The 14,361-nt window shown below is 44.7% G+C and overlaps 1 protein-coding gene across 1 annotated transcript in view; it reads right to left on the bottom strand.

Annotated features, from left to right (window-relative positions):
- Positions 1-14,361, bottom strand: part of SMC1A (structural maintenance of chromosomes 1A) — a 1,753,330-nt gene that overhangs the window by 1,242,850 nt on the left and 496,119 nt on the right. Inside the window, exon 12 of the mRNA XM_044060554.1 lies at positions 9,548-9,755. Within this exon, the coding sequence (XP_043916489.1) occupies positions 9,548-9,755 (208 nt within the window). The remainder of the gene's footprint in view (positions 1-9,547; positions 9,756-14,361) is intronic.

Here is a 14,361-nt window from a genome sequence, read left to right as displayed (position 1 = left end):
TGGTAAGACCATTGAGTGAACAACAGCCATTGTAGTATCCGCATGTACATACGAGCTAGTGGTATGGCTAGAGTTGCTGCTGCCATCATGCCTAATAATTCCAGAACTTCTGATGCTGGTGCTCTGTCTTTTGATATCAGAATGCTGACATGTTGACGAAGAAGAAAGACTCTTTCTATTGGAAGCCTTAGTATGGTGGTGTCCAACTCTGCACCGATAAAAACGATATGCTGTAATTGCAACAAGGCAGATTTTTCTAAGTTGATTGTAAAGCCCAGATGATTGCATTGTGACAGAGTGGTCTCCTTGGCCTGAATGAGTTGATGCCTGGTGGTGGCGGTAAGGAGCCAATCCTCGAGGTAAGGAAACACTTGGAATCCTAGATGCCTCAGGTGAGCCGTGACCACTGCCATGCATTTGGTGAACACTCTGGGGGCTGTAGTGAGACCAAAGGGCAGGGCTCAAAACTGGTAATGACTGGCTCCCAGCCGGAAGCGCATGTGATCCCTGGATGGTCTGGCCATTTTTATGTGGTAGTATGCATCCTTGAGATCAAGCACATCAAATTGTCTTTCCCTAAGAAGGGAAGTATAGACTGAAGCGTGACCATCCAAAACTTCTCTTTCTTTAAGTATTGGTTCAGTCTGCTGAGGTCCAATATGGGTCTCCAGTCTCTTGTCTTCTCTGTAATCAAAAAGAATCTTGAGTAAGTTCCGGATCCCATCTGGTCTGCTGGAACTGGTTGGATGACTCTCTTAGCAACGTTTGGACCTCTACTGTTGCCTTTTCCCTGTAACTGGGTGGAACGTCTGGGATTTTTCTTATGATTGGAGGAGGTGTGTCGAATGGAATTAAGTATCCTCTGGAAATGATACTTTGTACCCAGCTGTCTTTTGTTACTTTGAGCCAGGCATCTGAGTACAAAGATAAGCGACCCCCGACTGCCTCCAGAGTAGGACAGTCGGGGCCTCCTCTCAGGAACACTGGTAGGACTTCCCAGAGAAGTGATCTGTCGCCCTGGTGTTGCGGACCCCCTCTGCTGCGTGGGCGGCGTCTTCCATCATTGCCCCTTAACTACCATTGGAGGGGGGGGGGGGGTTTCACAACTTGTGTCCTAAAAGGCTCCTTGGGCTTTTCGGAATCACATTTTTCCTCCCCTTTGACCATTAGGGTAGGGTCGCGTAGGGGTGGAAAAACGGACCCCGACAGCAGACAGAGTCTTTCCTTCCTGTTCACACCTGGTTAAAGTTTCCTTCACTTTAGGCCCGAAAAGGCATGAGCCATCAAAGGGAGTGTTCACGAAGGACGACTTGAAGGGTTCCACGAAGGAACACAAGCGCATCTAGGAATGTCTCCTAAGAGCAACTCCTGTACCCACTGCCCTACTCTTTCCATCAGCTGCATAAGAGACGAGACGCGTGGATGAGTTGACAATATAACTGATGGTAGCAAGCTGGGCGGCAACTTTGGCAGAAGCTCCTGCAGCTACTGTACTCTGAAGAGCATCTCCTAACTCCTTAAGGAGATCTCTTTGCAACCTAATAAAATGGGTTAAATAGTTCAACGAACGGAGAGCAAAGGTCGCTGAGCTAAACAGGCTCTTCTCAAAGCTATCCATAATCCTGGAGTCTCTGTTAGGAGGATGGATAGACGAGGAAGTCTCAGACATTTCCTTTTTGGTGGCTGCCACCACCACCATGGCATCAACTGGAACACCTTTTGTTAAAAATGTTTTGTCGGGGGGGGGGGGGGGGGCAGAAATGAATTTATTAGGCCTCCTAGGGACAGGCTCCATAGTATCCGGAGACTCCCACGCCCTTCGTGAGACCAGCTGCATCAGCTCTTCGAAGGGCGGAGACAAACAAAAGGTGGAGGGCTGAGACCTGAAAGCCTTCAGGAGAACAGACTCATCCACAGTACGGCTTTTGGACTGCCAGTCACCCCCACTGCCTAAGGCTCTCAAGTATCTCAGCGAATGAGATATCCTCAGAGGACCCTTCTAACTCATCTAAGTCAGTATCTGATGTCACAGACTTCTGTGGGGAGTCCAGATGTTTCCTCTTACACAATCCCTTCCTGGGAACCTCATCAGTGGGAGCTTCTGGTGAGGTCTCTGAAAAGCAGGGGCCACCCAATAGGGCTTCCTAAGGCTCTGGGTCTCTACGCTTGGTCAGGACGTGTGAGGCAGAAGCAGACACAGGCACTTTAGGTTAGGAGCAAGGCAGACCTGAGGTCGAGGATGCCCTAGGAGACATGACTCTCCTCATGGCATCGGAAGCACCTCTGCTCCGATGTGAGGGAGTCAACGGATCTGAAGAAACCGTCGACACCCCCCAGCACCGGGGCAGTGGGCTCTGAGCCCGAGGTAGGAGTTGAGCTCATATGAGCCAAGGCCCAGAGAGGCAATGTCAGAACTGACAAGTCAGTCTGACTGTCCTCCCCGGACCCGTCCAGAGTGTGTCGGCTCCTAGAGTCCTCAATCGGCACCGAGGACATCAGACTGCACAGAGCCAAAGACACTGGAGCAGGTGTCAGCTCAGAGGGTTCCACTAACATCAGGTCCGCCCCCTATGATTCCAAAGGACCAGCATGGCTCTGAGGAGGAATAGTTAAGAGTCGGCACAAGGGTCTTCGGCTCTGATGCCATTTGGGTTGAAGCCGATAACATTTTTGCTAAGGCCGGTGCCGATACCAGCTTCTGCACCACACGATACACGTCCAGATCCAACAGGCTGATAGATGATAGAGAGGAGCGTACTGAAGGTGGTACAGACTGGAGCAGTGGACTCTTAGGCTCTTCAAACACCGGTTCCAAGACTGGGGACCGACTCAGAAAGGTAAAGACTGCTGGCTCCAATGGTAGCGGAGCCGAAGTCGAAGACTGACTTCTTCGAATCTGATGTCTTGGAAGACTGAGATTTTGCTGGATCCATCTTGGTCACTCAAAGCTTCCTAAAACGAAGGCTTCAACAAGCCTCTATCGATGAGTTTCTTCTTCCTTTCTTGCATGACCCTTGAGGAGAAGGGATGACAAATGGAACAACTGTCTTGCAAATGCAGAGCCCCTAGACAGTAAACACAATTAACGTGGCTGTCTGTAACAAACATCTTTTGACCACACTTTGGGCACTTTTTGAAGCCAGACTTAGGGTGCTTATCTTGGTCAGCCATAGTAATGTCAGGAAATTACTGTCACCACAAAAAAAAAAAAAAAAAAAAACTACAACAGTAATTACTCACACAAGCCTAAAATAAAAGTAGGCTAAATTACACAATAGTAAATATTCACACATGCCTTAATAAAATCAGGCTAATCACACACACAGCAATACAAGAATAAATGTGATATCACACAATAAGAAATTCCAATCAGACTATGCAAAAGGAAAGAGACAGCTACTAAGAAACAACAAACCTATTAAATTATCTAAGGTTTACTGTAAACTACAAATCAACAGTAAAAGTACTAAGGCCTTATCTATAAAATTTTAGAAGGCTAGACAGACCACACAGCAAGAGATTACAACTATCTAAGAAAAACAGCTATAAGAGCTTTATCAACTATCCTAAACTATTCTCATAGCCGGCCTTAGGCAGAGGCCAACTAGGCGGCTGCCTAGGGCACCGCTCTAACTGGGGTGCTTTTCAAATATTTATTTGCTGTAAGAAGACCAGGATGGGGGCACCGAGGGGAAGTGGTTGGGGGCGCCGTGTAACCCTTTTGCCTAGGGCACCAGCTGACCTAAGGCCGCTCCTGACTATTCTATCTAGCTAGCAAAACATTTTCAAGTAATGAAAAAAAAAACAGCTTAACTGGCCCGAACTAAATCAGAACATCCGATCTGTTGCAGCGGCAAACTAGATCTTAGGTAATTCCAGGTGCATCATGGGATAGGGATTTGGCCTCGAGCTCTTTTGAAGACCTCGAGCTTTGCAATTGGCCGTATCGGAGCCGAGGGATCAGCTCCGAACCCATCAGTAAAGAATGAACAGCGAGATTGAACAACTTCACATTTGTACTTACATAACATGAAAGTTAACAGCATAGCTTAAAAGTATTTCAGCACAGAAGATAGACTGTACCAACACAAACATAGATTGCAATGTAGCTTATTTTGTTTTATTATATATACGAGACTTCAAAGAAGTAGAAGATATGACAGACAAGTGTGACATTAGTTATAATCACTGTAGGCACAGACATACACTGAGGTAAGATGAGCAGGAGACAGCATCCAGCAACTGGAAGACCAGTTTGAATGATGCATAACAGAGGAATGTGAAGAGGGTAGATGGTGAGGGGGAGGGGGGCAGAGAAAGTTAGATCAACTTGAAGTAGTACAGGAGCACAGCCATTTGTTAGTTAAATGACCTTTAAGAAGAAGTTTGAATTTAGAAGAGTCAGTAGTGTTGAATATATGGTGGGGATTGGAATTCCAGGTTTTTGCTATTTGTTTATTGAACAGAGAGTGTCCGAAACTACTGGTGACTTTAGTGAGCTTTAGTAAAACCTGGTTGGATAATCATAAGGTTCGAATGGCCGTGTGTGGCTGTACTACTTTAAGGCTGTATTTTTTTTTTAACGGCAAGGCAGCTGTCAGGTTGGTGTATAATGGTGTGGGTAATTATAAGTTGGTTGAGTACTAGCAGATTTGGTAGTTCGATCCATTTTAGTTGGAGAGCTAAACAGTGGTGTATTCAGTTAGAGAGGCTACCAGCAAAAATAGCTACTAATTTGGTTAGGTCTGATACTAAGATCTGTGAAAGTAGGAGAAGCATACAATAGAGTGGATAGCAGGTGTGTTCTGGAAATAGACTGTGCAGGGGTGACAGAGGGATGGTTTGGCTCTGTACAGCGAGCCAATGTTGGTGTGGACCTTTTTCATGGAAAGGGCTATGTGTTGATAATATTTTAATGAGCTGTCAATTGTGACTCCTAGTAACCTGGTATTTTCAACAGGCTCGATTTTTGGTATTTTTAGAGGCATGGATGAAAAAAAGGAAATGAGGCTCAGCAGTTTTGGAGTTTGAGAAAAACACAAGTTTTGTCTTGTTTGGGTTTAGGATGAGTTGGTTTTCATTAAGATACTGTTCTAGGTCTGTGACGGCTTTTTAGGTTCTGTTCAGGAGTTCAGGAAGGGAGGCAGTTGTGCAAATGAGTGAGGAATCATCTGCATATTTTACACTTGTTGCTAATTGGGATGCAGAACTCCGTTTGTGAAGATGGTGAAAAGTAGTGGCCCAAGAGTTGAGCCTTGTGGGATGCCTACTATGACAGGCAGCAGTGTTGAGATCTCATTTTTCCATTTGACTGCTTGTTGGCATTATGACAAGTAGCTGTGGAGCCATGAGATGGCCGGTTGGGAAAGATGCATGTTGGTAGTTCATTTAGTAGTTTTTGATGGGAAACTGAGTCAAAAGCTTTTGACATATCAAGGAAAATGTAGGATACAAATTTAACAGCGTGTTTTTGCTGGTTGACTATCTGTGAAGCTTAAACAAGCTGTTGTGGTACTGTGTTTTGGTCCAAATCCATGTGGAGAGCCGGAGAGAAGGGTGTTGTGTGGTAAACAGGGGTAGGAGTTGAGAATGAATGCACTTTTCTAGAATTTTGGCTAGGGGAGGGAGAATGGCAATTGGCCTGTAGTTTGATTATTCTGTGGATGGGCCACCTTTATGCAGGGAGATGATAGGTTCATAGGTTCATACTAGGCTATCTGCCCAAGGGCATTTATAAGCCTAGCCTATAGTTATGTGGCTTTCGCCACCCCTTTAGTTTGAATAAAAACTATGCCTATCATTTTTCTGTGCCTCTGTCAAGCAGTGACACTGAAGTAATCCCTGGGGTATATCTGCGATCTCCCATCCATTGGTCAAGATTCCTCTTGAACACGGCCAGCGAGGTGCTCTACCTCACATGTACCGGGATTTTGTTCCACAGCATAGGGAGTCTCTGGGTGATGAATCTGTCCCTCCAGCACGTTCTATTTATAACCGTGTCAAGGTTTAAGTCTCCCGCCCTTGTGGTTCTGAGGGATCTAGATTTTTTGAGGTGAAGCATATTCATCAAATCTGGGTTTGACATGGCCTTATATGTCAGGCACAGGTCACCTCTGAGCAAGCGGTATGAGACTGAATAGAGCTGGAGTTCTTTCAGTCGGGCAGCATAAGACATATTTTTGAGACCCTTTATCCTTTTGGTGAGGAACTTTTGGGGCCTTTCAAGCTGCAGCAGGTGTCTGGTCAGATACATTCCAAGCGGGCATTGTACTCAATCATAGGTCTAATGAGTGATGAGTACAGGGGACGATGACCTCCCTTGATCTAGATGTGAATCCCTTCATGATCAGGTGGGCGATATAGAAGGTTTTCCTAACTACTTTAGCAACATGAGTGTCAAGCGAAGGCTACTGTCAACTTGGGTCCCCAGATCCCTGATGACTTTTCTGTGCTCAGTGGATTGCCACCTATATGGTAGCTAGGGGTAACCTTGTTTTTCCCGAAGGGTATGACTATGCATTTTTGGCGTTTAACTTCAGGCCATGGCTCTGGCACCAGTTATCCGTTTCTGTGAGGCCCTTCTGGAGGATATCTGTGTCAGATGTGTTTTCGACTATGGCCAGTTTGCAGTCATCTGCAAACTTTGTCAGCCATAACCCTCCTGTGTTTGCTTGTACTTCAGAAAAGTAGATGCCGAACAAGAGTGGACCCAGGACTGAGCCCTGTGGGACACCACTTGTGACAGGCTTTGAGTCTGACATGGCTCCAGCAACTCTGACCCTGTGGGTTCTGTCACTTAGCCAGTTTGCAACCCATCTTGTGATGTATGGGTTTACATTCAAGCTGATGAGTTTTTCGATGACACCTGAGTGGGGTATTGTGTCGAAGGCCTTGGCCAGGTCGAGGTAGGCTGTATGGACTGCCTTTCCCTCATCAATGGCCTTGGTGACTGTCTCGAAAAAGTCAACCAAGTTTAAGAGGCAGGATCTGATATGGGGGACTTTCCAAAGTTTGGGGGAATATTTTTTACAGATGGAATGATTAATGAGAAGGGAGACTGGATATGATATTGAGTCTGCTGCTATTTTGAGAAATTCATTGGGAAGCAAGTCTGCAGCAAGTGATGTAGGTTTTAGTTGTTTTAGGAGTTTCTTTATGAAGCTGGTCTGAACAGGTTTGATAGTAAAAGAGTTGGGGTGTGTGGCAGAATTATTGTGAGTTGTTAGTGGAGTAGTTATTTTTTTTTTACTAGGGACAGTATAGAGTTAATAAAATGTGAATTAAATTTGGGTTGCTGTGTTCTCGGTGGTATTAGGGAGGTTTGAGGTTGAAGGGTGGGAGGTTTGCATAGTGGTTAAGGTATTTACCTTACAGACACAAGCTGCAGGATTTGATTCTCACATGGGGTAATTGGCTAGGCTTAAAATGGCCCACAAGGGCAGTCAGCCTAGTATTAACCTATGAACCTATAAGTAGTGGTTTGTCTTGGGTTTAAAAGCTGTTTTATGGCAAGCCAGAATTTCTGGGGGTTACTTTGATGTTTTTGTTGGAATAATGTGTAAAGACTTTTTGTCATTTTGGATATGTTTTTGGGCTAAATTTCTTAATTGGTGGCAATTTTGGAGGGAAGGTTGGCTTTTGCTAGATTGATAGTGTGATCAGGCTCTCTCTCTCTTTCATGATCTGCTTAGTATGTAAAGTTAACAATGGACTTGGTTTTGCTTTGGTGCGCATTTTTCTAAATGGGGTCAGAAAATTAAGAATTTTGAGGAATGCATTATTTGGACAGCATCATCTAACTGTGTGTGTTTTAGTGAAGTCCAGTTATATTGCTTTAGTAGTGAGTTGAAGGTTTCAATGGAAAAGTTTCTTTTGTGCAGACATATTTACATATAGTGTCTTTGGTTGAGCATGCTTTCTGTCTGAAAAGATTGGTGGGCATGTGGTCACTAAGTCTGGGAGGCAGCCAAAGTGGTGACAGATGACCAGTTGGGCAAGTGCCCAGTCTAATATGGATAGCTTGTTATTGTGTTTGTCCATTCTGGTTGTGGAGCAGATTAATTGTGAGAACCCAACAGGTTGATAAAGTTGGGTGGATTGTTAGAGGTACAGGTGGACTAGTCTAGGTTGACATCACCCAAGACAACCGTTTCCTAGTTATATGTGGAGGCTGCCCAGCAAAGGTGGTCTGGGATTATGGGGTATTGCTTCTTGGGGGGAATCCAGACTGCTATAATGATAAAGCTCTTTTGAGTGTTTAGCTGGAGGCGTGTAACTAGTATTTCAGAGTTGGCAGCTTCAGGAGGGCTGCTATCCAAGTGTTCTAGGATAAGGGTATCCTTATAGATATAACAGCTGTGCCACCATGTTTGTGAGACCTGTCACATCTGTAAATTTTATATCCAGTGGTAAGGATTTCAGTATCTTGAGTATGATTTGTTAATCAGGTTTTGGTTAGAACTGTGATATCAGGGGAGTACAGTGATATGGTAGAGTGAAACTGGTGTATTTTGTTAAGAATACTTCTAAAGTTCATGTTTATAATTAGCAGATCTGAGGAGTTATGTTTGTGATTGAGGAAGTTCTGACGGACAGAGTTACTTTGAGAGTGGAGGGTTTGGTTTTGGATTTCTGAACCTGGATTTGGGTGTACATCACCACTTAAATGAAGCAGTGATACACTGAATAGAAATAGGAGACAGAATTTGGGTTGTAGTCTGGCATATCTGCGTTGTAGCTGAGGAGCTGCTTATGTGTTAGGGTACACACACACACACACACACACACACACACACTACCTTTACTAACTCCATCTGGCAGTACTCCTATTTTCTGTCAACAGATGTATCTGCACATACCAAGTAGAGAGCGAGCACTTCTGTAAATTATACATTTTACACACATATATAATGTCTGTGTGTGCACACGCGCACACATGTATATATAAATAATATGTGATTGGAAGTCATTGTTCCCTAGTTTTACTTTGTACCTTGATTGTTCTTTGTGAAATAAAAAGCTGACTGGCAGCCTTTGTGGTTATGCTACTATATGTCTGAACATGTCCCAGTCCCCCAGTATTTTCTCCTTTTCAGGTTTACGCTATTTTTGCGCACTACTGCAACTATTTTAAAATTTTCATTAAAAACAATAACAACAAAATGGTGAGAAGAGTGGCTGGAAAAGCCAGCCCTTACGTAGTAGATACCTTTATACAGCGTTACTGCATCGACACACTAGATGCCCTAACACAGTAACAAAGACTGCATCAGTTTACAGACACAGACCGTCAATTATTCATTCATCTTTGAGAAAGGGAAAAGCCACCGTTAAACAAAATGTGATCATGCAAACTGCCTTCATAAGCTAAAATATTTAAATAAGGTGAGGGGTTTTCTACAACTCAGCATAGATGAAATGCACCATCTCCAGTATGGAAAAACACTGCCTTCTATGCCAAAGCCCAATACCCCTAAACCCAGCATAATAAAATTTAAAAAAACAATGCATTTAACACAGTCTGTTATCACATCACCCCAATACCCACCACAGAGCCTGGGTAAAGGCGCTTGATGCTCTCCATGATTTCTGCTTTTCGCTGCTGTCTGCTGTTTTCCTGACGATCAATCCTGGCATCTCCCAACTGTTCCATCACTTGGTTCAGTTCCTTATTGATTTCATCTATCCTGCGCTTAGCCATTTCCACCTCTTCTGTTAATTCTCCTTCCAGCTTTTTCTGTTCTTCCAAAGACTGCCTGTGAAGTGCATTAAACAAAACATACAAAAGAAACCAAACAATATATATGAGTTACCATAATCTTCTCAATGTAAACTACATTATAATATTTAGGGATATGCTAAGCTGTCAACAAGAATTGGCAGAATTCACAGCACAGTTACCGTAAACAGCCTACCCACTGCACAGTGCAGTGGCATATATAAAATACATACAAGAAAGATTGCCCAGAGCTCTCAATTTTGTTTAAAACTATGTCTTAAGATTATTTTTACATACTAGATAAAAGAAATTATGTCTTACCATAATGTGCCATCTGTGTTGTTGATCTTCACTAATCCTTGACTGTGGGCTCGGTTCCAAGCCTCAGAACAGACTCGGACATTTATTCAGCTGGTGCCTTCCGAACTGTCGAGCTAGGCTTTACCCATAATGCTCCTCTCTAAATTACCCCAAATCTCGCTTGCTGCTTTGTACGTCAGATATATAGGACCTCTCTCAAGCTTTGGATTATAATTAAAGTGTTTTTACCTTAAAAATATTTTTCTTCTCTGTTATAAATCTCCTTTCAACCTCTAGTGACTTATTTGTCTACCTGCTCCTCTCGTTATATTTTGTTTAGCTTGTGTCTCTCCCCCTCGCTTTCCATTTACTACCATTGGTAGTTCTTTCTTTGTACCATCACTGGTACGTCTTTGTACACATTTAGGTATTGTCTTGAATAACACTGCTGGCATATTCCCTTCCTTTTCTCCGTTTAAAAAAAAAAAAAACTTTCACTGTTCTTTGTGTGTGTGTGTGTGTGTGTGTGTGTGTGTGTGTGCGCGCTTTCATTATGGACGACAAAAATCTCCAGCTAAGTCATCTAAGGGCACCTTGAGTTTTAAAAGGTGCCAAAAGTGAGAGAGGAAAATGCCCAACTCAGACAGGCATGTGTGGTGTGTTTAATGTCTGGGTAAAGTTCACCTGCAGGAAGATTGTTCAATATGCCATGGTTTCTCCACTTGGACACTCACTAAACAGAGAAATAAACTTATTCTTAAAGGACTGCTAAAAGGTGACTTTGAAGAGGCCATTTCTGGTTCCAAGAAGGAAGCCAGTTCATCCTCCTCTTCATCTTCTATGAAGCGAACTTCCCTGGTTCCAAGCACTTCAGAACCACCTAAAAAGATTTCTGAACAGCCTTCGGTGTCAAAATCTACTTCGGCACAGAATGGCAAAAAACATTAGTCACTTATCAAGACTTCGGAGTAGACTTCTACTCCCTCGGCACCACAAGACTCTCTGGTACCAGAGCAGTCAGATGTTATTTTTGTTCCAAGATCTAGGTATTCTCCTTCTATAGATCCATTCAAGGATAGACCAATAAGCCCCTTTGTCGATTCAAGACCCCCTAGGTCTTCTTCGACTTCGTCTGTTCAGTCCACTAAAAGGCTGTCTGAATCTGACTGGTGGATCGGCTCCTGATGGCGAGGGGATCATCTTTAGTTCCTAGCCAAGTCGGTGCCGGGACTGCCCCTATTATGACACCATCTTTTCTTCCTCCAACTCCTGCTGAGTCATTGGAGCCGACGATTCCAAGATACCAGACTTAGACTTTCTTGGTTTGGGCAAGAATAACTTTCTTTGGAACGGAGGGGATTGCCTTGAGCTCCTCTGGTCTTTCGGGACTAGAGGCCTCCCGAGTTCAAGACTCCCTGGAAGTTTCCAAGGTCCATGGATAGAGTCATTAATTCTGGAGCCTTCCATGACCCTTGGTGCTTCAGCTTTCATTGGATCGACCCAGGCTTCGATTTTTGGGGTTGACTCCTCGGTGTGGGGTGGGACCTTGGTTCCAAAGGAGTCTATTTCGGTTCTGCACTCCCATCTCTCTGGGGGGGGGGGGGGGGGGGGCAGCATTCTGAATCATGGAGAAGGCCTTGTTCATTGGGGAATCACAGTATCTGCCATCCTTGTCAGGCCAGATTTCTAATTTTACTTCTCGACCAGAGCTTCCATCAGTCTCTTCCTCTTTGGTGGTTTCCTCTTCGGATACTTCCTTGGAACATGTACCCCCAGAGGAAGTACCTGCACAGAAAATCTGCAGGAGGAAGCACTTAGACTCCCCAGAGGAGTCCTTCACTGAAGATACAGACTTTGATGAAGGGGAAGGTTCGCCCAGGTCACCCCCTGATGATGACTCCTTCGGGGAAATCCTAGAGATCCTGAAGCAGAGGGGTGGTTGGTCTTCCCTCCAATCTTCTTAGGTAGAGTCGGTATACCTAGAGGCTTTTCATGGCCAACCATCTACCTTTTGGATCTTTCAGCCCATGACAAGCTCATTAAACTGATCGCTCAGCAGGCATGGAAGATGCCAGACTCCATCAAACTGATCCTCAAGAGATCTGACCGAATCCTTTCCACCTCCACAGAACAGTAACATTGGTCCAAAGGCATACCAGTGGTTGCCATGGTGATACTGTCTGCCACTAAGAAGGAACTTGCCGGGGAAAGTCCAAATATCCAAGCTCCTAACAAGGAGTCTAGGACTATGGATAGTTTTAAAAAGTGTGTTTATGCTTCAATGACCTTTGCTCTCAGGTCCATGAACTACATGGCACACTTTACAAGGTTAAAGAGGGATGTAATCAAAGACATCTCCGATACCCTCTCAGGAGCAGTAGCTGTAGAGATATGGGACAAAGCTGCTTTACAGCTCACCACACTCAAAACAATTTCTACCTCGTCCATGCAGTAGCTGTAGAGATATGGGACAAAGCTGCTTTACAGCTCACCACACTCAAAACAATTTCTACCTCGTCCATGAGGCTGATTGACGACGTAGCTAAAGGGACGACAAGAGCGGTGGGATCAGGCATAGCCATTGGAAGGCATGCCTGGATGAGCTTGTGCGACTTTGCAGAGCCATTTAAAACGTCAGTCGTCAATGTTCTATTTGACAGATGATCCCTATTTGGTCCTAAGGTAAAATACACTCTGGCCAGATGTGAGAAAGATAGAAGAATCTTTCCACTGTAGGTGCACATTTCTCCACTCCTCAAATTGCACTACTCTACCACAGAAGTGGGAGACTATGGCTTAAGAAGTCCCAAGGCCTTTCCAGGACTCACGTGGCAAAGACTTATCCTGGGGAAGTAATGGAAGATGCCACCCTAGAGGCAGAAATGGCCTGCAGAACCAGGGATCCAGACATTCTTTCTCTGGTACTTCTACCAGCACTCCTGAAAGTAGGCTTGATTGCCTTCCTCTTGAGGCAGTCGAGGGACGGTTATCCACTGCACCAACCCGCCTGGGAACTGATAACACTGGACAAATGGGTGCAGGGAATCATATCCAGAGGTTTCAATACTCCACTTTCTATAAGTCCAAAACCCCAAGACTCCCTGATATTCCACCCAGTCACAGGAAGCAGCAGTAGCAGAAATTCAAAAACTACTTGACAAAAAGAGTCATCCAAAAAGTCCCACCAGACCAAACAGGATCCGAATTTTACTCAAGGTTCTTTTTAGTGCCCAAAAAAACAGGGGACATGAGACCCATCTTGGATCTCGGCCAGTTCAACAAGGCAGTTCAGAAAATCTCGGTACAGTCTATACTTCCATTCATGGAAAAAGACAACTGGATATGCTCTATAGACCTCCAGGACGCATATTACCACATACAAATGCTCCAGGAAGTTCCTGCGCTTCTGGCTGGGGAGCCAATCATTTACAATTCAGAGTACTGCTCTTTGGATTCAACTCAGTCCCCAGGGTGTTCACCAAATGCATGTTGGTGGTAGCAGCTCATCTCAGAATGCAAGGATTTTGAGTTTTTCCATACCTTGAAGACTGGCTCCTTCTCAGCTACCACCAGGTGTCAGATAGAACGGGCAAGAGATTGCACTCTGCATCTCTGTGCATCTCTAGGCATTACAATGAATTATGAAAAGTCAACTTTACAACCCTCACAAAAGTTGCTAGCCTCCAAGTGGTGTCTGACAGATCAGCCAATGTCTCACCACATCTTGATCACCAATCACTCCAAACAGGAACATTCGTGGTGGCTCCACTCCAAAAAGATTATTTCAGGCTGTCATTCATCCTTCCACAACCTAAGCTATAATGACCATGGATGCTTCCCAGATAAGGTGGGGAAGGGCATTATCTAGGAAGGACAGTCCAAGCACGTGGTCCCAACTGAAGGCCAACTTGCACATCAGTATTCTAGAGGTGAGGTCAGTGCTGTTAGCTGTGCAAGCTAATTAATATGGGATGCTCGTGCACTGGCCCAGTAATCAAGGACCCTCAATCCTCACCACTAGCACCAGTGAGGGGCATGCACATTGGGAAGGATAACAAGTACACACACAGTAAAGTACAATTTCCCTTAAGAGCACACAGAGATCACAGTCTACCCGGGGCTGGTTTCTCCCTTTCTCTCCAGATCCCCAATAAGACTCCCCACTGGCACAGCTATAGGGTACAGGTCTCAGCCTAATGGTCAAGCTAAAACCTCCAGCACCCTCTGTCCAACCAGTGCTTCGTGTCCCTGCCCAAATAGCTGACACACACACACTTTGAGATAAGAGTTATAAACAAACACACAGACACTCTTGGGGAAGGCTGGCACAGGTTCTCCAGCTA

The sequence above is a fragment of the Protopterus annectens genome, chromosome 1.part0 (genome assembly GCF_019279795.1).
Source record: "Protopterus annectens isolate FY-2018-M chromosome 1.part0, PAN1.0, whole genome shotgun sequence".
In the NCBI taxonomy this organism is placed as follows: Eukaryota; Metazoa; Chordata; order Ceratodontiformes; family Protopteridae; genus Protopterus; species Protopterus annectens.
This window is presented reverse-complemented; position numbering and strand designations above follow the sequence as displayed.